This window comes from Engystomops pustulosus, chromosome 3 (genome assembly GCF_040894005.1).
Source record: "Engystomops pustulosus chromosome 3, aEngPut4.maternal, whole genome shotgun sequence".
In the NCBI taxonomy this organism is placed as follows: Eukaryota; Metazoa; Chordata; class Amphibia; order Anura; family Leptodactylidae; genus Engystomops; species Engystomops pustulosus.
The window spans coordinates 42,397,595-42,423,874 of NC_092413.1; the positions used below are offsets into that span (position 1 = coordinate 42,397,595).

The 26,280-nt window shown below is 38.3% G+C and overlaps 1 protein-coding gene across 1 annotated transcript in view; it reads right to left on the minus strand.

Moving 5' to 3' along the window:
* Positions 1-1,393: 1,393 nt before the first annotated feature.
* The window catches only part of CCDC85A (coiled-coil domain containing 85A), a 156,262-nt gene continuing 131,375 nt past the window's right edge, over positions 1,394-26,280 (minus strand). Inside the window, exon 3 of the mRNA XM_072140598.1 lies at positions 1,394-6,317. Within this exon, the coding sequence (XP_071996699.1) occupies positions 6,268-6,317 (50 nt within the window). The 3' untranslated portion in view covers positions 1,394-6,267. The remainder of the gene's footprint in view (positions 6,318-26,280) is intronic.

The following is a 26,280-nucleotide window of genomic DNA, read 5'->3' on the forward strand; positions in this document are numbered from 1 at the left end:
CCAAAACACATTTACTAAGGCAGAACTAGATTCATCATAGATCACAAGCCTAAAAAAAAAGAACAAACCAGGTGCAAAAATAGGCGAAGCTGAGACCCCCTATGATTAATGTCCCCCTTTGAGTCTACGAGTAAGGGGTGAATTGTCCGAAACGCATCATATCAAGTGCCTTTAGTGGCACTACTGTGATTTTACTCTAAATTTAATAAATTAAGATGTTTTAACAGAAGCCTTTTTTTACACATCCTGGAAGCTGGATCACCATTTTTGTATCAAATTGTTGAAGTTTTGGCCCTACTTACAGATCCGTGCATCGTCACTTTGTACTGAAGTGAACAGGTGGTGAGCTGAACGCAAAAAACATATAACAATAATGTTCGCTATACACTATTATACATTTCAAGGCGTATTCCCATTTCAGCAAATTAGTATTATTGTTTGTATAATGAAAAGTTGTACAAATTTCCAATATACTTTCTGTATCAATTCCTTGTGGTTTTCTAGATCTCTGCTTGCAGTCCTTCTATAGAAAGACATTTTTACTATGTGGAGGAAAAATGTTCCCTGGCCATGTGATGACATAAACGAACAGTGCACCTGTCATTTCCTTAAAATGACAGCAAGCTGAGATCTAGAAAATTGTGAGGAATCGATATAGAAAGTATATTGGAAAATTGTATAACTTTTCTTTATACAAGCAATAATATTCATCTGCTGAAATGGAAATACCCCTTAAAGGAAATCTACATTTGTTTTTATGCATTGTGAACCAAACATACCTTGAGAATGCTGTAGCTACACTGATGCAGAAACATATTTTATTTAATCTCCTAACTAAGTGGTTTTGTTGAAAAAGCAATTATATAATTATGATAATGAGCCTCTGTGGCTCCTGTGGCTGCCCGTCGCTTCTCCTCTTCCCCTAATTATGCACTGCTCCAGAGAATGATGTATTCAATGTGCTGTCCCTGACAAGCAGAAATAGTCAATCGCTCCACTATCCCCCAGCTGCTGTGTATGAGTCATCCAGCTCAGATTGATTAGTCCTGTCTGGACAGTTCAGGTAGCTCGGATCAGGGATTAAAGCAAAACCACTCGGATCAGGGATTAAACAAGTTATGTTTCTGCATCACTGTAGTTACAGCATTCTAAAAGTATGTTTGGTTCACAATGCATAAAAACAAATGGTAGAAGCCCAATAATAAAAGGTTTTATTCATGATCTAGCGGTAAGGAGCTGCCTGAGTTCCAATAGTAGGACCTACACTGATAAGAACGAGATGGCTCATCTCCGTAAAATTACATTACATTCTGTGGAGGGAAAATCCCTTTAATAAAAATAGAATCTTCCTCAGAAAAAAAATGCGAAGTCGATGAAGTGAGATTATATCGTTTAATATTGTTGCTCTAATGAATACATATACTCAATGCTATTTTATATGCAGAACTGTAAAAAAATAATCTCAATACAGTATCAAAATGTACATAATTGTTTCTAATTTAAACATCACTGTCTGGTATATTAGGCACTCCAGATTAGTGCTCCAGGCCTGAAATTGAAATCTTTATACTGATATTTGATAGGAATGCAACAATTTCCGAGTACTTCAGAGAAGAGACACCATATTCAGACTAGTTATTTTATCGAGGAGCAATTTCTACAGTTATATCTGTTTTGGATTGCATTGCGAAAATAAGGATGTCATTTGTAAATTTTTTTTTTTTTTGCATTTTATAGTTTGCATATTGTGCTTTAAAAATAACTGGATAATAGTCTAACATCCTAGACATAGATCTAAAGTGCAAAATTCCACATAACTATTTGTTTTTATATTTGTAACAAAATAATGAAACATGATGTTTATGACTCTTTTGTGAAATAAAATACATAAGTTAAAGGGAAACTAAACATAAGGCTATCCCTATATTGTTCTTCCCCATGCCTGCAAAGTTGCACGGTCCATTCAAAAAGTTGACTCAGTATTTATGCAAATAATTGTCTTTCCTTTGAACTGGGTCCAGTATATCCATGTCATTCCTACTCCTACTGTGCGTCCAGCTCAATCCCCCCTCCCTTAGTAATTACAGAGATGTAAATTTCTGAAGAGAATTCTTGAGGAAGGGGTAATGAGGAAGCTGATTTCTTTTCAGTGAATAAGTCACAGCTAGCATCTCTCTCATTCCAGCAGAGCTGAAGAGAAAGAAGGCTCCTTGTCAATCAGGAAGCCGGAGGTGTGGCTGAGTTTTAAGAACATGAATATGCAAAATGATTAGTCGACTTTATGGATTGACTTTGGAGCTTTAGAGGCATGGAGAGGAGCAATATAGGGATATATCATTGGATAATGTACTTTGGATAATGCACCGGGTAGATAAATTTTGCCCCAATGTGCATTTTCATAAAGAATTCAAATTCCGGTTTTGCTCCTTGGAGCCTTGTCGGCCAACAAGAAGAACATAGTTAGAAACAAGAGTACATACTCCATAAGCAACTGTAATGTGGAAATCTGTGATGACAGGTTCCCTTTAATTTAAAAATGGTAGATTTTCAAAATCTCATTGGGATCCAGGTACTTAACATGAAAACCCCCTAAAAACTTTTCCTAATTTTCCATGAGGTTGGTTAACGTGGATCTTCATGTAGTTTCCTTTTATAAAGATAAGCATTAAATGCAGTTGTCCTTAAAGAGGATGTATCATGACAAACAGCAACATTGAAAAAAGTTGGAGCAATTGATTAGATTTAAACATATTTTTACATTTGTTTTCTATATATATATATAATATATATATATATATATATATATATATATATATATATATATATTTGAGCAGCACTAATGGGTTTCACTACCGATTACAGTTATATTATTGCTATTTCAGCAGAAATATAACTATCTATTTTAGGAGATTATTTCTCTCTCTACTTTAAATCTATAAGGTCCACACATACCTCTTTGTTCTACTGTGATGTATTGTTTAATGGAGATATGCCCTTTAAAAATTGGTAGAGTAGGCAGAACCTGCACATGTATAAAAGGTTACTCCAATTAATCAGAAAGTGAGGATTTGACTTATATAGGAAATTGTATGGACCTGCCCATAGTGGTGTAGCACACAAGTCACTGAGCAGTATGGGAGGGAACTCTGTACTATGTGCAGTTTGCCTGTGTATAGTGCAGAAGGCGTCGGATTCATGAATTGTGGTGCACGTTCTTCATGAATCTGGTGCCCCCTGCACTGCTTCGACTGAACGCACCAACTTTTTTTTGGTGCACCTTTAACATAGGGTATGTGACACAATTCTGTCAGACACTGCATGATTAATGTGTCGCTCTGTCCAACTGACGCTCCTTTCAGTGCAGCATTTTGTGTTGCATCAGGAATAGTGCAGCTGTAACACATTTGTGTTGTGGACTTTTCTTCAATACATTAGCAAGCAGTTTGCACTAAAAAGGACTTGCAAAGTCAGACAGACTCAAAGTCTTGCAGCCATGCTCACGTGAGAGATGAACTATGTCACTATGAAAGGATGATTGCTGGTGGACTCTAGAGTATTTACCGATAATCCAAAATGAAATGAGGGTAATCCTGCACTGTATTAAATTTTTCCAAACTTTATTAATCAAATATTAAAATCTTTTCCAAACAGTCAAGCGCATTGTGCTGATGCGTTTCAAGCCTTTACAGGGACCTTAGTCGTAGCATTCTACAACCAAAGTAATCCACGAGAGAGTTTAATTCTAGTACTCTTCCAAAGTACACAATAAAATTGAAATGTATTTTAGACTACTAAAAGGCATAGTAAGCCTGAATATATGCAGATGATCCAGCCCAGTGTCTGGTGGAGCAGTTCTATCGATATTCCAAAAAGACTTTTTGGAATAACAATATTTGAAGAATAAACTTTGGAAACTTTTATGACCCTCATTCCTTTTTGGATTATCAATAGAACTGCTCCACCACACGCTGGGCTGGATCCACTGCATATCCAGGCTTCTTATGCATTTTAATAGTCTAAAATACTTTCTCGTGGATTACTTTGGTTGTCGATCCGGTGTTGTGTTCACCTGTGCCTATGAAGTATCTGGTGAGTTGTTATTATGTAAGTTGTTGTAAGTTGTTATTTTTCTGTTCCCATATACACATTAGTGCCATATAGAATATATATAATCTGGCATTATATTTTAATTATACTTAATAGTTGTGCTGTAATTTAATTTAATAAAAAACAGTGGATACTGAAACATGTTTTCAAATATGTCAATATATTTTAATATCATATTCTACAAAATAGAAGATTGTTGCATTCCTATAATATACTTAAAGTGAAAAAATAAGCAACTATATATTTCACAAGCCTGTTGCACATTCATACAAGAAACTATCATAGCAGTTTGAACACATCAAACATCTATCAAAGCATTTAACTACACACAACCTAATGATTTTAACATATGAAGAAATTCAACTACACACATCTATGGCACCTTTTGGTCAATATTCAGGCAATCTGATTAAAAGCATCTAGCAGTTCAATAATGGAAAGTCATGCTTTGATAACTTGAAAATCTTTCTTTCGATGAATGATAGGCAAGAAAAGCTTGAGTTTCATAAACGCAGTGCAATTTAAATTTTTTTCCAACTTATAAAAACAAACTTTGTCTTTAAAAACATATAAATTACTAACTCAATTTTGAATTTTGAAATTTAAATTGTAATAATATACTTCTGAAAGTTAAGAGTGGTCCCATTGGTCTGAAATTGTGTAAATTATATCAAAAACAATATTTATTTTGTTATCAGATTTATTTTCATTTCTACTTTTATTTTATCTTATTCCCTGAAAAAAATCAGTGTGATTGTAGCACCTCTAAAACACAACTAATCAGGAAATTCACCAGCTACAAAATAATTCAAGGGGTATTCCAGGAATAAGCATAATTCATATACAAATGGGTCCTTAAAATATAAGCTAATATGTAATTGTAGTTGTTGTAAATTTTGCTCCCCTTAGTAGGAAAATGCTGTGGACATATGCTGTAATGATGAATTAAAATGCTACTGGCCCTTTAAGAAATTCATTGATTTTCTCCATGTGGAGCAGACACAGGACAGAAGATGGTCATATCACATGTCCTGCAGCTGCCTGGGCAGGTCATGTGTCTACCAAGTTTGGCTGTAGTGGGTTGGTTGCAGTACATCCAGTATGGCCAGTTTTATGGTGAGACATCATCTCAGTGAGGTAATGGGCAGTGATGGCAGTTACACATATAATTGGGAGCAGAGCATAAGAGGGAAGAGTAGTTACTTAAACGAAAGCATAGGACTTGTAGTTTCCAGTGGCGGCCATCTTGGTGGTAACTCCGCCTACTTTAGAAAACCCATTTTGTAAATCATAAAATTTATTTTATAGCATTCTGGGTTTTTGTATCAGACGTTCATATTCCTGGAATGCCCCTTTAAATATATAACTAAAATAAATACATAAATAAAATATATAAATAAATAAATATATAAAATAAAGAATGAATTGATAAAATAAAAATAATAGTAGCTAGAGCACTTTGGCATGCCCACATTATGATTGTGCAGCACCATTTTTAGAATGAGGCTATAGGTAGGAACAAAACGGAAGTCTCTTTATTATACAATTTTGAAAGCTTTTGTAATGATATAAGGATGTAATATATTAAATTTTATTATAGGTAATATTATAGGAGATGAACCCTGGATGCCTGTTGTGATAATAGTCTATATTGTACAGTATAAATAAGAAACCAATACTTTTATCTCATATTTTCATTACGTCAAAATTACCAATTACCGTTACTATATAGAATATTTAAAACATTGTTGTGCTAGTATAACTTTTTTTCTTTACCTTTACCGTTATTATCAATATGTTTCATTTACTGGACTGAAACATATTTTGATAAATAAAGTTTAAGCTTGTTTTTTGGTTTTCGACAACTGTGTTATCAGAAGATTTTTCTTATTTTGTGCTAATAAGAGGTGTATATTCCTTTTATCCTAAAGAACATAATTGCGCTTAACATATATTTATAATAGTTGTGCCATATAGTCAGTCTATACAGTGATAGGTTCAGACATGTTGTGTCTGGGGATAGGCATTTGTAATTAAGTTTTCTATTTTGTCGATAGGAACATTATCATTTTGAGGTTGTACTTTTTCCAAAGGAGTTGGACAATGACCATATCCATTTTGCTCTACATTGGTCCTTTGTACTGATTGCCGGAGAGATGTCTAATTCCAGGACATGAACCTGCAGCATCTCCAAGTTTCCTCCACACAACCTGAAAAAAGAAAAATGAAACATTAGGTTCTCATTTCTAGAAACTTCATTGCAGCAAAGTTATCCCAATACAAAGTACATGTGAAATAAAATGGATGTTCTCTTTTTACTCTGATAAATTAAGACCCATGTCTTGAATTTCAGCTCTGCCGCTGCCAGTTGTTCCAGAATTATTAAGAGGTTCTGACTAGTGATGAGAGGACTGGTACAGGTTTGGGTTCAGCAACAAAACAAAAGTATGGTTGGGTTATCCGAACCCTAACGGGAGCACCTACTCATGGATCATTGATGTTTTGACAGTGGCATTTAAATGATTAACAACCGTGATTGGTGAGAGCACCGAGCTTTGGTATTACCAGTGGAGGTGAGCTCAAACACAGAACTCAAACTTCCAGATAAGGTCCTGGTTCAGTTCCCAGGCATTGCAGTTTAGATCCACTCAACCCTAGTTCTGACCTCTTGCTAATTCTGGTGCATTACTTGCAGTGGCAGAATTGAAATATTTTCTGGTGTAGGTTATAGTAGATCTGGCATTCCAAGGGGTCATCACCCTTAAAGCGAACCTGTCATCAAAAATGTCATTTTTAGCCGATGAGGAGTTTCAATACCCTTTGCTATGCTGATATAAAAAATGCTTTTGTAAGCAATTAGAATAATTTCAAACACTTAATAAAAGTTTAATTTACATTACCTGGCTCCCAGCCAGCAGCATGTGTTGAGTTCCGTGGAACGGGCAGTGAGTGATTTTATGTATCATCATGTATTTTTTCTCTTCTACACCTGATGGGATGGGAGCTCCATCAGTGTGGAATAGAAGAGACTGACACAGGCACACACAGGTTGCAGCTGCCAACCTTCCCCAGGGCTAGCCACATGCTGCTGGCAGGGAGCCAGTGATGTAAATGAAACTTATATAAACTACTAAAATTATTAAATGATTCATAAATCTGACAAGGGTGTTTTTTAAAATCAGCATAGCATATGCTATTGGGGCCTATCATTAGCTAAAAATCAATCTCCTGTTGACAGATTTTTTTGAAGTAACAAGAAGAGCACAAAAGGCAAAAAAAAGAAAATCACAATTTTAATGTAAGCATCAAGTATTATATTTTTTCCATTCTCTGCGTGCCTTAATGTGTTTCTCTATGTTGCAGAATGACTATAAGAAAAATATTTCACACATGTCCAGGGCAAAGAAAATCAATATAAATGTAGAATAAAAAAATATATAACAATTATTCTGCAGTTCCTTGTTTAAAAAGAAATATCATGACTAATACATTTCTGAATGCTCATATGTCATATGACATTACATTTCCTCCTACACGTATCAGTTATTGTATTATTAACAGTAAAAGCTTTTCGGTTCATATTTATTAGTAAGTAATGCACGACATAGCTAACTGCAAATATGTGACTTTGATTGCTTTATTGTACTGTTTTATATGTGATTCATTTTGCCTAAATGTCAGCATAGCTAATGTATTTCAACATTATACAGCATACAGTTTTTGTAATTTTCCTATTAATATATACTTTATCCTACAAACAATTTTCTTCTGCTTTAGTAGCAAAAAACTGAAAAGAATCCATTAGATCCCATATTTTTCTTTGAAGAAAGTTTGGTTGTTAAAGGGGTTTGTCCTCAATTGGGGACATGTATCACTCCTATTGCCTTCTTTATTTTGTGCGACTTTTTGCAGTTTGTGACTTTTTAGGTGCAGAATCAAGCAGCGTACCAAAATAGGCTGCCTCAATGATATAATGCAGGGTGCCACATTTATCTTTGTATCCCAGATGTTTGTGCAACTTGTGCGACTTTTGAACTCGGAATTGTCCCATTCTTGCACCTAATAAGTCGCTACAGAGACTTTCTTTTGGTAAACTACTATTAGGGACTAAAAAATTGCACACCAAAAAAAGTCCCAAAAGTGAGACTAAACAGGCAACTCATGACACGTATTACAAAGGAAAAATAAAGTTAACATATATTGCAATGATTAAGTAGGCCAACTTCAGGAAACTTGAAAAAGTGGCAGCTGAAAAACTATGGTACATGTGCCCCAATATCTCTCCCCTTGATGCGCTCCTTGGAGGTTGAGATAAACCTGTGCCTGAACTTCTAATAGAGTTCCTGGTACAAACAAAGTCCAATACAAACGCAAAGGTCGTGCAACCTTCTGGCAGCTGTTTTCAAGATTTCTGGTGAAGTCCTATGCCCTGCAGAACTTTCAGTGGGTCAGTGGGCTGAGCTGTACTCATTAAAAACCACACCTTATCCATGAATATCACTCCCATGACACTGGTAGAAGGTGCTTGTCATGCTCCTACCACCGGTGACACCAGTTAATGGAGAAGGCATGCTCTCAGTAATGAATGCAGGTTATCCCTCAGCCCACAAACTAAGGGAAGCACCACAGGACATTACCAGAAATCCTCAAAGTGGCTGCTGGTGGATCATGTGACCCCCATTTGCTGTGGCAAAAAGTCATGGTTTTCTAGGGTAGCTACAAAGTGGGTGACCATATTAGGAGATTTTACTCAGCCTAGAAAACGTTTAAATTACTGGTAAAACCCATTCATTATCCTTCCACGGTAAATATGGGAGGAATGTATCATGCACCGGTGCATGATAAAGACCACACACTCCCATTATGCGGATACATCAAGACGCATAGGTAGGTTTTTAAAAAGAACGCAAGAGGCCGCGCCCCTCTAAGACTACATGGTGTATAGGTGGCGTAGCCATGAAAATAATTGCAGCATGCAAAAAATGTTGATTATTTAAGTGCTTCTACGCTAAAAACTGGCGCAGAACCACTGTTAAATGCCCCCCATTGGGAGTATGAGGACTAAACACTGAATCTAATCATTTTATCATAATTTCATTTTAATTTAATGCTGTTTATATTCTTTGTGATAATAATCCTTGGTAATAACTTCAGTTAACAATTTCCTTTCCCTGCACTTCTTCTCATTGATGGTCAATAATTATATTTTCTTGGCTCTTATACAGCTATCTATCTGATTTCAGATCTTCCTTTTATTTGCATCTTCTCCATTTCTATGATTGAAAACTATAGAAAAAAATGTATTCATATTTTCATGATTTTTTTTTTGATCAACATATTTTAAATTGTTTTTTTAAGTTACTTACGGTATTTAAAAATGTAAAAACCAATTTTTTATAGGAAGATATTTGTGTTTGTACAAACTTTTCTATAAGCAAAGCCAAACATTCCTTGCATATGCAGTATAAAATGAATAGTATCCTCCAGGGTCTGACACTTTCCACAATTTTATTTGAATAATTACTATCATTACCTCTTGCGCACAAATTTTTATATTCGCTGTTAGAAGTTCCAGAATCAGCAACACGCGCTCTATTATAGCAATGTCTCTTTGGTTTTTATCCCTAAAGATAGGGTTGTTTTGCTCATTAGTGTTCCTGGTAGAGACTACAATTTATTACCATATTTAGTGTCATACAGCGCAGTAAATATCCAGTAGCGCATTCCACTCCTCGCATTGTATTTATAATCAAAATTGACCTTCATTGAACTTTGCCAAAGAGAAAGCAATTAGCGAAGAAGTTCTTACCTTTCATGGCTGAGGTTGCCATAAAGGCTAAGTGTCAGCTCTGAGATTCATGGTTTATTTTTTTTGTTAATAACGCACCGTATATTACGGCGTATAAGACGACCTGGTGTATAAGACGACCCCCCTACTTTCCTGTTTAAAATATAGAGTTTAAGATATATTCGCCGTATAAGATTACCCCTTTTCCAACGCATACAAAACACCGGTAAAAATTAAAAAAAAAAACAGATTTGAATTTAACATGGTCCTTTTTTAATGTAAATTCTTATGACATGCAGGTATATAGCAGGAAAACTGTCGCTCATAAACATAAGGCATACAACAACAACATTACAGCACAGCCCCCAGTAGTATACAGCACAGCCCCCAGTAGTATACAGCACAGCCCCCAGTAGTATACAGCACTGCCCCCAGTAGTAAACAGCACAGCCCCCAGTAGTATACAGCACAGCCCCCAGTAGTATACAGCACTGCCCCCAGTAGTATACAGCACTGCCCCCAGTAGTATACAGCACAGCCCCCAGTAGTATACAGCACAGCCCCCAGTAGTATACAGCCCAGCATTAAAAAAAAAATAAACTTATATACTCACCCTCCGGTGGCCCTGATGTGCTGCGCTGCTCCCCCGATGTCCGCGCGGCTCGTCTTCAGTGTTCCGCGCCGTCTTCTGCCGGGCGCCGCCATTGATCTTTCCCTGGACGGCGCCTAGTATGACGCGCCGCTGCTGACGTCATACTAGGCGCCGCCCCGGGGAAAAGCATGGCAGCGCCCAGCAGAAGAAAGAAGACGGCGTGGAAGACTGAAGACGAGCCGCGCGGACATCGGGGCCAACGGAGGGTGAGTATGCGCCCCGATGTCTTTTTGAGGCTGCCGACAGCTTTTTGAGGTACCGCGATCGGTGCTACCGGTAAGCCTTTGCTGCAATATGCAGCAAAGACTTACCGGCTATGGAGAGGGCTCAGCCCGTGAGCCCTCTCCATGCACCGGGACCCGACCGCCCCGTATAAGACGATGACCGGTGTATAAGACGACCCCAGAGAAGACAGAAGATTTTTCTGTCTTCAAAAGTCGTCTTATACGCCGGTATATACGGTATATCATTTTAATTACAGTACTTCACTGTTGGCCAAATTTTATCGCTAATTCTATAATGGTTCTTTATCATTGAAATGCCATTAAACATTGCAGGATTATAAGTTATTGAATGAGAGAAAATATTTATGCTCCTTCTAACTTGTATAAGTTTGTATGGCACCATAATGTATTTAAGAGGTTAATAATAGTGAAGAGTGGACCCGGAACACATTGTTCAGGTTCATACTGAACATTGTGGGTTCGGATGCGCAGAACAGGAACCCAGAAAAGTGGTGCTGGAAATTGGCAAAGCCATCCATGGCTTGTAAAGGATAACATTGGTGGGCAAGCAGCACAGCTGTGATCGGTGCAAGAACCAGTCGCGGGTGTTACTGGTGGGTGAACAGTCCCATTTGAAGGGTTGACACCTTTGATCGGTGCAACAACTGATTATGGGTGTTACTTGTGGGTGAACAGATCCATTTTAAAGGTTAACAACCGCAATTGGTGCAAGAAATGATCATGGGTATTCATATTCGGGTTTGGTTCAACCCACCGGAAACAAATACTGATGGGTCCACGGATCACTAGGTAATAATGCATGTACAGTAACCATTAATACATGTAGGTAAAAGTTGTGGGGGGTCATTTATCTTTAGTCAGCACATTTGTGCATGTCTTTTCTTGTTTTTTTCCCGGTTTTGGACTTGTTTAATTTATCTTATCAGGCAGCTACGTCTATGTGGTCTTTGCAACTTTTTATTAAAAAGTTTTACAAAATTCACACAGAAGTTTCGAACTTTTCTCACACCCCATTAAACATTGCAGGATTATAAGTTATTGAATGAGAGAAAATATTTATGCTCCTTCTAACTTGTATAAGTTTGTATGGCACCATAATGTATTTAAGAGGTTAATAATAGTGAAGAGTGGACCCGGAACACATTGTTCAGGTTCATACTGAACATTGTGGGTTCGGATGCGCAGAACAGGAACCCAGAAAAGTGGTGCTGGAAATTGGCAAAGCCATCCATGGCTTGTAAAGGATAACATTGGTGGGCAAGCAGCACAGCTGTGATCGGTGCAAGAACCAGTCGCGGGTGTTACTGGTGGGTGAACAGTCCCATTTGAAGGGTTGACACCTTTGATCGGTGCAACAACTGATTATGGGTGTTACTTGTGGGTGAACAGATCCATTTTAAAGGTTAACAACCGCAATTGGTGCAAGAAATGATCATGGGTATTCATATTCGGGTTTGGTTCAACCCACCGGAAACAAATACTGATGGGTCCACGGATCACTAGGTAATAATGCATGTACAGTAACCATTAATACATGTAGGTAAAAGTTGTGGGGGGTCATTTATCTTTAGTCAGCACATTTGTGCATGTCTTTTCTTGTTTTTTTCCCGGTTTTGGACTTGTTTAATTTATCTTATCAGGCAGCTACGTCTATGTGGTCTTTGCAACTTTTTATTAAAAAGTTTTACAAAATTCACACAGAAGTTTCGAACTTTTCTCACACCCCATCTATTTTTTTTTCTTTGCCTTATCGAGACTGGAGTTTATTTGCAACTTTTGAACCAAGATTTGCTGCAAAATTGTGACTTTTTCATACTTTCACACCTGGATTTTAAAGACATATCAGGCGCAACACTGAAAAAAAGTAAAAAATTTTGGTTCAAGTATAGGCGGTCCCCTACTTAAGAACACCCGACTTACAGATGACCTCTAGTTACTATTTGTTGTGGTAATTTACTGTACTTTAGCCTTAGGCTACAAATAAAGAGCTATAACAGTTATCAAAGGTATCTGCAATTAAGATTTATTGTTACCAGCATAGACAGTCTCCGATTTAAGGACACTCGATTTACAGTTGACCACTAGTTACAAATGGACCTTTCTGTCCACTATGACCTCTGGTGAAGCTTTCTGTATGCTGATAAATTACATAAATTACGTAACTCAGTAACTGCCTATACTTTTGTTCATACTAAGCTGTAGATAATGTTTGGTAGCAATACTGGAGGTCTATTCCTTTGTTTGTGTTGTTAGTAGCAGCAGTAGCATTCACTTATATTCCAGGATTGAAGCTGGACTTGGAAAAGCCTGGTGGAGCTAATAATGAGTTTATTAGTACAGTACTTTAGTCTAATACTGTTCATTACTTCTCTGTAATGTCTATATTTTATAGTCCATCTATAGTTTAATCTGGCTGGTACCTCTGAGTGAGTGAGCTAAAGAACGATTCACTGATATCTCATTTTACGCTACTGTATTTATGGGAAACTTCATAGCATCTACTTTCTACCCTCCAGAGGCAGAGTTTACAGAGAAACTGCAAAAAAAAAGCAGAATAAAGACTTATCAATGGTCAGAAATATTGTTCCTGATGTACATAAGGTACAAGGTATTTCAATAACGCAGCCAACATTGTCATTCTTCTCACCAAGCAGGAACGGATATTTGGCTGATATACATGTACAATAGAGACCTACATATGTTTATGTAGGTAATATAACAGGATTTTACAGCCTGCAAATTACCTTAACGCTTCCCCTTCCCTGTTCTCTCTTTGTGCATTATTATCCTCCTGAGCCAGTCTGCTGCTCTCCTCCGATAAGTATGACTAAGGACTGGCTGTCTAAGGTTTCCCTTTGGATTATTTTTCTTTTTCAATAATAATCTATTCCTGTCATAAATAAAATAATTAGCGAGTTCATGAAAATGACTCAGACGACCGTCAACTTGATTCATTTACTTTAGCTGAAAATACAAGAGAAACACCTTAAGAATAAATAATTTACGGATCAATGTTATAAGCCAAGAGTGAATTATCAACAGAAACGCATTTAATGAACATTCTCCATGTTTAGCAGGAAAAACTCAATTTAAATAAAACATTCACTATATTTAAGCACAATCGGTCCCCATACTCCTTAATTGTACAGTTACAAAGCAAAGCAGAATTTCTTATTCCCTTTAGCTACTTTCCATGATTTATAAATAAGCTCAATTATACTTCTAATGGGAAAACTCAATAAACTACAATATACTTATTCATTCTGTTCAGTGCCCACATCAGAGCTAATTCTTGTGTACTAGATATCCACTATCACACTAGTGAGGAGCAGACCCATCTGGGTTCATCGAGTTAGGTGGAACTTTGAATAAAAATTCCAAACCACACATAAAAACAACCACCGGAACAGCCAGCGTGAACACCCGCATTCATTGAGGGAGCGATGATTTAATTTGGTGCACACAAATTAAATGCCACCAGTGGCTTTGCTGGCAACATTTTTTGGGTATCCACCACCATTTTCCCTAGTATTGTCGCTCCCCATGACATCATTGTTAATGGCATTTAAAACGATTAACACCAGTGCCAACACCAATGTTGGGTGATACCATTGTGGGTAAACTCGAGCACCACACCCACAATTTAGACCCAGCAGAACTGAACCTCAATGTTTGAGTCCTAAATATTATACGTCCCAAACACATTATGTGTCCCAGATATTTAAGTTTGATTATAGTAGGGGAAAAATGTTTTAAGAGAGATAGCCGAGCCTGAGGTTGTGCAAAAAAACCTACAGAAAATGTGTATAGGAAGAAATTGTTGCAGCAACTGACTCCGAGCTGGATGAAAATCCAGAGAAGGATATGTAAACAAAAGGAAAAAGGCGGGGTAGTTATATAAACGTTCTTGCCCCCACGCCAGCACACGAACCATAGCCTGCACCCATTTAGTCTGAAACGGGCACTGGTTAAAGCTCCCTGCCTGGCTTATAATTACCAATGAATGCGGCCACCTGCTGGCTACATCAGAGGCCAGAGCTCCCTCATACTATCTGGCATGCAGGAGGGTAAGGGGTACATCATATGCTTGTGCTCATTGCGCCAGAATATGCTTATATGAATCTAGGAACATATCTAACAGTGAGCCGATCTGAAGGAGGGGAGACTTTCTATAACCTTACATATAAATATGAATGAACAGGGGATTTTTAATTGGCTCGATTTGTAGTGGCTTTACTTTCATTGTAAATTTAGAGGCTTTGGGACGATAACATAAATTGGTTGCAAAAATTGACTTCCCCTAAAAATCCATTCAATCAAATAATAAATGGAAGATATAAAAGCAGGGATTCTAAGAAATATGCATCAGCAATGTGATTATTTTGCTACAACAATTTGTATTTTTTTTTCCATCTCGTGTAAAACACCAACGATTACTGGGCTTTGTTTTTTTTTTTATTGTTGTTTCCTAGTTAAAACAAAAAACACGAGTAACCTGTATCTTCCCTTTTCATGCCTAATGATTTGTGTTTTATTTTCATCCATCCAAACACTTCAATACCTGTAAGATTTCACATCTCAGTCTGTGCGCTGTATAATTTGATGCAGTTACTGGTCTGTGACATTCAGATAATCCGCTTGGTTGATTTGTGATATGCTGTTATGTGCCTGTTGCATCCAGAAAATGCTAAAAGCCCACTCTAAACTGCTGATTAGACTATGATGTGGCTCTTTTGAGTGTGTTATTAATGAAGGTCTAGTGGAAAAAAACACTGATGACAGTAAATCAGGCATCAGGAGCATTTCTTTAGGCGAGCGCTACATTATGATTTCTGCCTCACAATTCCCACCTATTTTTTTTAGTTAAAATTCCAAATACAAAGACAAATTTTGTACAACTTTGTTATGTAACTTTTTTTTTCTAAAGTAAATGGATTAAGAATCAATTGCAAAGTTCAATAGAAAAGATAATTGGTGGGAAAACATTAATTGGATAATTTTACATGATTTCACTCTTCTTATGTAACTTCCAGTGTTCCAAATTATAACACATAATTCACATTACTTTCATTGGTGTTGGTCCAACTTGTCATTCTACTAAATCTTACATAATAAAACTATGGAGAGGAATTTATTAAGACTAGGGTTTTCCATAGCAGTCTTAAAATCCCCCCCTCTCCATCCCGCCCATGTTCTAGTGTCTAGCTCTGGAGATTTCTGCTATACAGAGACTCTAGTAAATCCAGTGGGTTAGATGATCATGCCCATTCTTGAATACCACCCGCCCTGCCCAAAATGGCTTGGCGCATGGAAAAAGATGAAAGCTAAAGAGTAGCGGGAGAATTATTTAATTAATCTTCACCATGTCTCCAGTGTCACTAAAGCAACTTTAATATTTGACTTTCAATGACCTTAGTGTCATAATATGGGATAATAGGCTCTTACTAAACTAATAGACAACCAACTGTAGACCACGCTTTCTTAATGTCATTACTTCTCATCAGTATATTGTATTGGATTTGTTTGGCTAGGTAAGAGGCCAATGATAAAGGTTAGAAAGGAAATCGGTTTCTTGATCAAGATTGCCTTTACAGGTCATCTTTTCAGGTTAGTCTTTAAGGCCCTGCATCCTCCACTGCCGATTCCGGATAAAGAATATAAAGGGTGGGAAACGTAAAACTATGACTTCAGTGCTACCTTAAATGAGGCATCTTCTTCTATATCAACAGCATTCTCAGTGGCCGGCTATCCTGCTTTTCTCTTGTGCCCAACCTGACTTCTTGGCAACCCTGACAATCAGCTAAAAAATGCAACATTAAAAAATGTTCTACGACACAGAGTGCTGTATCTTGTAAAGGTTTACCTAGCATTATAGCTCAGTCCTATTTATATCAATGAACTACAAACATTGCTTTATATTCCACATTCCAAAACTACAAAAGGGAGAGTTAACTTCCTGATTATATAATGCCTTCTCATAAACTTTGCGCTGATTATAAAACAGGGAGGTTGGGGGAAAGGGGAAGGCTCAAGTGGAAGGGGTGCTTGGGGAATTGAAAACCATTTCAAACAACTAGAACAATAAGCCATCATGTTCCGTTTAGTATCTTGCACTTCCACATGCAACGCCTAGGGGACATTCAAATTCACATAAAGCCTTTTGTCCAGAAATGACCTTCTTGCTGGATTATCATTTGAAATAACTTTTTTTTTAAAGTTTTCCATGGTTCCCAGATTAAAACAAATTGGTGATATGTCCTAGATTTCCAGCTCACCAACTCCACCTTTCTATGGATTTGGTCCATTCTCTCAACCTATTCCTTCGTTTGGTGGTTCCTTTTAAAGCCATTTTGACAAAATTACTAGTTTTGCAGCATGGATTAAATGTGTGACCAAATCCTTTCTATGGGGTTTCCATGTTTTCTTGCGTAATTACAGAAGTACGGATTCAGGTGTGAGACTAATTTTCTTCCCCAGGATTAGGGATATTTTATCCTTCACTATAGCCCGATAATTATGAATAGAAGAGCAAGACCACAGTATGTGCCCTAATGTCCTTTGACCACTCCCACAGCGCCAACAGCAACCAGAGGTAGCTAACCCTTTCTTTTTCATTATGGTGGCGTATTGTACCACCTTTTAATAGGAATTCCCCTGAACCCCTGACTACTATCTGTGCTTCTGTAAAGGTTGTTTTGAGCTCTTCCCACCCCAATATATATGTGGTTTAGCTGCTATGTTCATATTGATTATAAAATCATTCAGAAGCAAAATAACTCCTTTTGGGAGCGCTTCCTTAAGAAGCAACCATGTTTGGTCAGCTAGAATGGATTAGCACTTACGGAGTACAGCATGGTTGTAGCATGGTTATCTTCCTGTTGTAGGAAGTGTAATGGAATATCGGTATACTCCATGTGACTCTCAAGATTGGCAACTGCGGTCCTATGAAGGGACTTTAGTGTTGTGCCTGACCATCGGTTCCGCAGTTGAGGTGTGTGACCTCTATTAGGGAATAAATAGGAGAGGTGTAAGGCTAGCTGGCATTGAGGGAGACGGCGCTTCTAGCAGATTCCTATCCAGCATTAGCTGCTTTCTAACCTTTATTGCATCCCTCGTTACAGGGTTGGCACAGACTCATATACCATAATTCCATAATAACTTATTATTCCATAATTTCGCTAAGTGCGAGTCAGAGAGCGAGACTTTCTAAGATATGCTATCTTTTTTCTTTTATAAAAATGGATGAAAAATAATACATTTGTGCATAGCTAGAATTTTAAGAAGTACTGTAGATTTCTAATCACTTCACTTGTTTTTTGTTTTTTACAATAATCAAATTTGAAGACTAGAACAAAAAAGACTGAGAACTTTTTTTTATATTGATCGGACAAGAACAGGTGCTGTGGAATATGAATCTACACTCCATATCTCAATATGCAGAAAAATATCCCACTGCTTTTGAGCATAATCCCGTTGTTACTGTGCAGCTCCACAATGCTCAATTATAGACATATTCGGATCCTACATGATGATTCGGCACAAAAAGTATTTTGCAGAGACTGCAAAAAGAAAACTTTTAGGCAAAATGTCTATGTTTGTTTTATAAAGCAACTTAGTAGAGTGAAAATGTATAAAATGACAATGAGCTTCCTAAAATCAACTCATAGTTTTCCGTATTTATGATAAATGAATCCTGAAAACCGCTCTTTGTCCACACAGTGAAGAATAGAGTTCTACTTTTCTCTCAGGTGGAAGTTCTTTCATGTATATAGCAGTCCATGTATTAGTTGGAATTCCCCTTTACTGGGTTTATGTATATTCTTTATTCCTGTTACTTTTGTTGCAGTTATATGATTATGTTGCCCCTCCCATGTTGTTTTCTCATTGGACACTTCGCCTACAATGAACTTTTATAATACAGAGAGCCATTCCAGTATGTGAGACCTTACACAGGACCTAAAAACCCAATACCAGCCCATTTATTGGCCATGCAAAGTTAAAAACAGTCTTGAAGTGTCTCTCAACCCACCCCCCTTCCCTTTTTTCCCAAAAAGTTGAGGCACAGAAGCCGACCATGGATATATGTTATATACCACCATGTCTGATGCAAAAGGAACATTACTATATGGATGTACATATATGTAAGATAGATCTTTAATTGTATTCCATGTCCATTTATACTTGTACATTACTACTCGGAGAAAAAAAAACATTTGGAAAGTAGCAGTCCATGTGGACAGCGTTTGGTCACAGCCCAAACTGTTTTGTTGGATTTGGTAGCCTTCCATATTGTAGGGTTTAATAGAATTGAAAAATATAACTTCTTTGTACCTCCAATTTTATATAGAATATATTTTTGTTTAATGGAGTATATGGGATTTCAGAATGAAAAAACAAGTGAAAATGTGTGTTTTCTGGTATTGTCCATACAATTCTTACAACAAACAAAATCCCAAAGCAAAATGCTGGAGTTGGCTCAAGGATCAATGCAATAGAGCCATCACATTGCAGAACAAACTCTCCGAAGCATCTGAGGGGTTAATGGGCCATGATTGGAACTTACTCTGATCCTGGGTTCCATTCCTAGATCCCTGCTGTGTAATACAGCTATAATGCTAGCTCAACTCTTGAATTAAATTTTAAGTTTCCATTTCATTATATAAAAAAAAATGTAAACTTGTTTTATATTTGAAACAGTCAACCAGCTTGTTTGTTATAAACATCCTAATAGTGTTGAGCGGACCTGAACCTCAAAGTTCCGGTTCGTACCAAATTTTAGCCCCCCCCCCCTTTTCCCCTCCCTTCCCAGACCGGGTCTGGGTTCAACTCAATCCCCCTACCATTAATTCCCACATTTGGATGATCCGAGACTTTCATTCTTTAAATGCCACTAGCAAAGTCACCTGTGGCATTTAATTGGCAACGGGCATGCATGTAACAGCACGCTGACGACAAGACAAGAGTGCCACAACTTTGGGGAGGATCATGCATTGTCATGTTATGCGCATAGCCACAGTAATTTAAATGCCACTGGAGACTTTGTTAGTGGATTTAAATGGATAAACCAGACCAGAACAGAGTTTTAAAATTCGGGTTTGGTCAAATTATTAGATATTAAATATGAGAATTATTAGTCCGTTTTAAGAATGATGTAACATCAAATTAGAAAAGAAATATTAATTTAAGGAGCACATATAAATCTCTAGAACTGTCCCCAAAGAAATGTTATATTCTACATGCTAACACATATCTATCATAGCCCCGCTGCGGCATTTTTTCAGAGCACACATCAAGATGCTTTAGACTCTTGATATATATTTAGCAGGGTGCTGCACAGTGTTTATCCTACGCCAGGCTCTGCCTGCCATAGAAATAAATGCTGCCGGCTAGTGTGCTGGTGCGGGGATGGTAACGCCATGTGCAGGCCCACTCCCGGCTGGCCGTGCCCCCCCGTTCACACCTCTTCACACCCCACTAGCGTGAAGGTGTTAGTTTTGGGTAAATAATCTTGAAGGGGTATTCCCATTTCAACAAGTAATTGCTATTGTTTAAATAATGAAAAGTTTCCAATATATTTTTTTTTAGATCTCTGCTTGCTGTCCTTCTATAGGAAGCTTCTATGTTTGCTTCCAGTGGACAGAACCATGGTCACACAGGTGCATGGCTCGCTATATCACACAGCTCTGATTACTCTCTGTGATATAACGAGCCGTGCACCTGTGTGACCATGGTCAGATTTCTGTCAACTGGAAGCAAACATAGAAGCTTTCTATAGCAGGACAGCAAGCATAGATCTAGAAAACTGTGATGAATTGACACAGAAAGTATATTGCAAATTTGTATAACTTTTCATTATTCAAACAATAGCAATTACTTGTTGAAATGGGAATACCACTTTAAGTGCTAGCCACAAACTGACGTGGCGCAGAAGCACTGATGAATATGCTCCTCTGTATCAATTCCTTGTGGTTTTCTAGATCTCTGCTTGCTGTCCTTCTATGCTAACTTCTAGTGGAAAGAAATCTGTCCATGGTCTTGTGATGTACACGTGATGTTAGTATCACGCGGCTGTGATTACTCTGTGATAATAACGGCTCCTGCACCTATGTGACATCACATGATCATGGACAGATTTCTATCCAGTGGAAGTAACCATAGAAGAACAGCAAGCAGAGATCTAGAAAACCTCAAGGATTTAAACAGAAAGTGTATTAGAAAATTGTATAACTTTTCCTTACACATACCATATCATTGGATGAAAGTGGACAACCCCTTAAAGGTTGTCTGCATGGAAATTTACAACCTTGACATACTTGTGCTTCTATCCCTAAATGCATATGTAACACTTTAGCCTCACGTATAGCTGAATTAGATCAGTTCTGGATACAGGGATGTATAACTAAACCTTGTAAATACCTCTCAATGATCCCTATTGACCCTAGCAGTAGGTTTGTGGCTTGTCCTTCAGTGCGCTCTTGTTATCTAGACGGCTATGTCACTTGCATCTATAGGCATTTTAGACATTAGCATTTCAGTGGTCACACTCTGCTACCATCACCACAGCTGTCAATGACTATTGGTATAATACCACTGGCTTTATATTATGCTTCATGCTGATCCTGATGGATTTCTCATATACAGCATCACTGTAGATTTAAAATAACACTCTATTACACTTAGCGTGACTTCTGTTCCCCTTTCTGTGAACTTCAATAAGCATCAAGTGGTGATAATGAACTTGGTGTCATTTTCTACTCGGAGAAGTGTTAGTGTACTTCTGCTCTGTGTACATCGTCTGGCTGTTAACTTTATATGGGAGGAAATTTACAATTTACAAATTGTTATATTCAACCTTTCAATTACTGGCATTTGGAACTGTTCCTGTTAAAAGCAAAGGACTCAAGCACAAGAAAATAAGAAAAGCATCACATATTACATTGCTGATAGTAACTTGCATCAAGTATCAAATTATTGTAAACATCTGATATATTTAATGTTTTGCACAATTTATTTTAGCACAAATTTTTCTATGGTCATTGGATAGCCTTCTGTTTTAAAATAGCAACTTTGATATGGTGAATGTAAAATAAATGTCCATAAAACTTGGGGTTATTCAGCTTAGATGAGGGGAGAATTCATTGCTATGTACAAATATCTGAAAGTTCAGTACAGGGATCTCTACAAAGATTGTTTTTATACCCTGTGGCCAGGACCAGGGGACATCCTCTACGTCTAGAGGAGAGGCGATTCTACCATCTCCATAGACAGGGGGCATCCTCTACACCTAGAGGAGAGGCAGTTCTACCATCACCATAGACAGTGGGCATCCTCTACACCTAGAGGAGAGGCGGTTCTACCATCACCATAGACAGGGGGTATTCTCTACACCTAGAGGAGAGGCAGTTCTACCATCACAATAGACAGTGGGCATCTTCTACAACTAGAGGAGAGGCGGTTCTACCATCACCATAGACAGGGGGCATCTTCTACAACTAGAGGAGAGGCGGTTCTACCATCACCATAGACGGGGGGCATCCTCTACACCTAGAGGAGAGGCGTTTCTACCATCACCATAGACAGGGGGATCCTCTACACCTAGAGGATAGGCGGTTCTACCATCACCATAGACAGGGGGCATCCTCTACACCTAGAGGAGAGGCGGTTCTACCATCACCATAGACAGGGGCATCCTCTACACCTAGAGGATAGGCAGTTCTACCATCACCATAGACAGTGGGCATCCTCTACACCTAGAGGAGAGGCAGTTCTACCATCCCCATAGACAGGGGCATCCTCTACACGTAGAGGATAGGTGGTTCTACCATCACCATAGACAGGGGGCATCCTCTACACCTAGAGGAGAGGTGGTTCTACCATCACAATAGACAGTGGGCATCTTCTACAACTAGAGGAGAGGCGGTTCTACCATCACCATAGACAGTGGGCATCCTCTACACCTAGAGGAGAGGCAGTTCTACCATCACCATAGACAGGGGCATCCTCTACACGTAGAGGATAGGTGGTTCTACCATCACCATAGACAGGGGGTTTCCTCTACACCTAGAGGAGAGGCAGTTCTACCATCACCATAGACAGGGGGCAACCTCTACACCTAGAGGAGAGGTGGTTCTACCATCTCCATAGACAGGGGGTATCCTCCACACCTAGAGAATAGGTGGTTCTACCATCACCATAGACAGGGAGTTTCCTCTAAACCTAGAGAAGAGGCGGTTCTACCATCACCATAGACAGGGGGCATCCTATACACCTAAATGAGAGAAGGATCTACCATCTCCATAGACAGGGGGCATCTTCTACACCTAGAGGAGAGACAGTTTTACCATCTCCATAGACATGGGTCATCCTCTACACCTCGAGGAGAAGAGGTTCTACCATCTCCATAGACAGGGGGTTTCCTCTACGCCTAGAGGAGAGGAGGTTCTATCATCCCATAGACAGGGGGTTTCCTCTACGCCTAGAGGAGAGGAGGTTCTATCATCCCATAGACAGGGGGTTTCCTCTACACCTAGAGTATAGGTGGTTCTATCATCCCCATAGACAGGGGATTTCCTCTACACCTAGAGTATAGGTGGTTCTATCATCACCATAGACAGGGGGTTTCCTCTACACCTAGAGGAGAGGAGGTTCTATCATCCCCATAGACAGGGGGTTTCCTCTACACCTAGAGGAGAGGAGGTTCTATCATCCCCATAGACAGGGGGTTTCCTCTACACCTAGAGTATAGGTGGTTCTATCATCACCATAGACAGGGGGTTTCCTCTACACCTAGAGTATAGGTGGTTCTATTATCCCCATAGACAGGGGGTTTCCTCTACACCTAGAGTATAGGTGGTTCTATTATCCCCATAGACAGGGGGTTTCCTCTACGCCTAGAGGAGAGGCAGTTCTACCATCTTCGTAGACAGGGATTCTTTACTGTAAGTGCAGCGAGACTTTGGAACTGTGCCTTCATGGCAGAAATTTTTAGCTTTTTTGTTTAATGGCCTTGCCATTATCCTTGCCAATATCATCTGTTATGGGTAGCGATGAGCGGATATGAACTTCATTAGAAGTTCAGGGAATGGTACGGGTCAAACCCGCTTGAGTATAACGTCCACGATGTTGGGAGGCGTTAACTCTTTAAATGGAGCATTGATCCTCCCCAAAATAGGGGCATGCAGCACTGATGGCATGTTAGTGCCAGCATACATGCTGTCACAGGCGACTTTACGTTTCCACTCTATGATCCTTATTAGTTAATTGAAATAGAATTTATGAATAAATTGACAACTGGGTGTTACCAATTAAGGTTTGTTGTCTAGCAAACTCTGACACTGTCCAATTACAGTAAGAGTTCGAAATTGTAAGGACACACCTGTTTGAGAAGGACAATGGAATCGCCGGCGATAAATGATTATTCATACGTTTATAGTTATAACAAAAGATGTTACAGAATTATATCAAAAATAACGAACACATGTCACACTGTCTCCAATTTTTATTCATAAAACAGTATTTTCCTGCAAGACAATGCCTGTGTCACAGGCCATGCCACTTAGTTGTACGAGTCAGGAAAGTGTCAGATTTAAAAGCAAATGTGAGGATTCAAAAGTGTCAGTTTTAAAAGCAAGTGTCTTGCAAGGCATTTTAGATAGTTTATGTCAACGATTGCCAGTTTTCTGGTACAAATGGATTAATACATTTCTCATATTGATCCCTCTACCTATTTTGTCCTGTTGTTTGTTAAAGTCGTATTCCCATTTCAACAAGTAATTGATTTAGTTTGAATAATAAAAAGTTATACAAATTTTACATACTTTCTGTATCAATTCCTCACGGTTTTCTAGATCTCTGCTTGATGTTATTATATAGAAAGCTTCATTGTTTATTTCCAGTGGACAGAAATCTGACCATGGTCACACAGGTGCACGGCTCGTTATATCACACAGCTCTGATTACTCTCTATGGTCTAACCAGCCGTGCACCTGTGTGACCATGGTCAGATTTCTATCCACTGGAACAAAACATAGAAGCTTTCTATAGAAAGATAGCAAGCAGAGATCTAGAAAACTGTGTGGAATTGATACAGAAAGTATATTGGAAAATTTAATATTTTTTTCATCATAGAAACAATAACATTAGGGAGTACTCCTTTAATGTACATTGTTTATTGTTGGCAGGTTATGCCATTATTCTGTGGCTGTTTATCTTTTTTGCTAAACTAGATGCATATCACATGATATGAAAACATGTACCTAAAGTAGTCTTATATGCATAGACTTTTGAAAAGTGCACACCATGTACTGTTATGTAAAATGCTTTATTATAATACAAGATCTAATAAAATACGTTGTTGAACCATAAATTTCTTATATTGAAAGTTGGAAATTGCTAACCAGCCAATTCCAAGATATTCCCTATATAAATAGTAGAATAGACATGTCTTGCATCTCTCTGTTCCTAAGGTTATATGCACAATGCCATAGTAGCAGCAGTGTGCTGTGATCCACAAGCTAGGAGGAGAAGGGAAGGGTGAGCGCTGCTTTATCCTTTTCAACACGGCCACCTGTTGTGGTGAAACACATTGGTCCACATTTATCAAAAACGGTGTAGGGTGCTCCTGTTTAGTGTGCAGGGTGCTCCTGATTCAGGATTTGTTGTGCCATTTTCATGAATCTGGCAAACCCCTGCACTGTTCCAACAGAGTGCACATTTAGCAGGGGGCATGCAACACAATTATGTCAGACACTGCGGGATAAATGTGGCACACAGTCCAACTGTTCACTGGAACGCCCCTTTCATTGCAGAATTTTGTGTGGCGATGGGTATAGTGAAGCCATGACACAAATGTGTCATGGACACTTTATAAATACATGTGCAAGCAGTTTTCATTAAAGAAAATGTGCAAAGTCAGACTGGTTTAAGGGTTTTAACATTGGCCTAATAGTAGGCCAATGTGCTCACTTCCCCGTATCCATAGACTACAATGGCGGCCGTGTTTTGCCGCAAATCATGTGGCCAGGTCATGACACAGAACACAGCAGTGGGCATGTAGCCTAAAGGGATATTCCCATCTCAGACATTAATGGCCTACAGACTTGATATGAATAAAAGTACATACAGGCAGTCCCCTACTTAAGAACACCCGACATACAGACGACCCTTAGTTACAAACGAACCTCTGGATGTTGCTAATTTACTGTTCTTTAGCCCTCTGCTACAATGATCAGCTATCAATAGTTATCAAAGGTTTCTGCAATTAAGTTTTATAGTTAATCCTTGTTCTTATGACAATCCAATATTTTTGAAATCCAATTGTCACAGAGACCAAAACATTATGGCTGGGGTTACAATGATAAAATATACAGTTCTGGATCTGCCATACATTTTGAAGATGAGAGTAGCCTTTTTAACTCTTTTATCATTATAAGCAGCACAACTGGGATCAAATGACAAAGATAATTGTCTCACTCAATAATCTAGAAAAA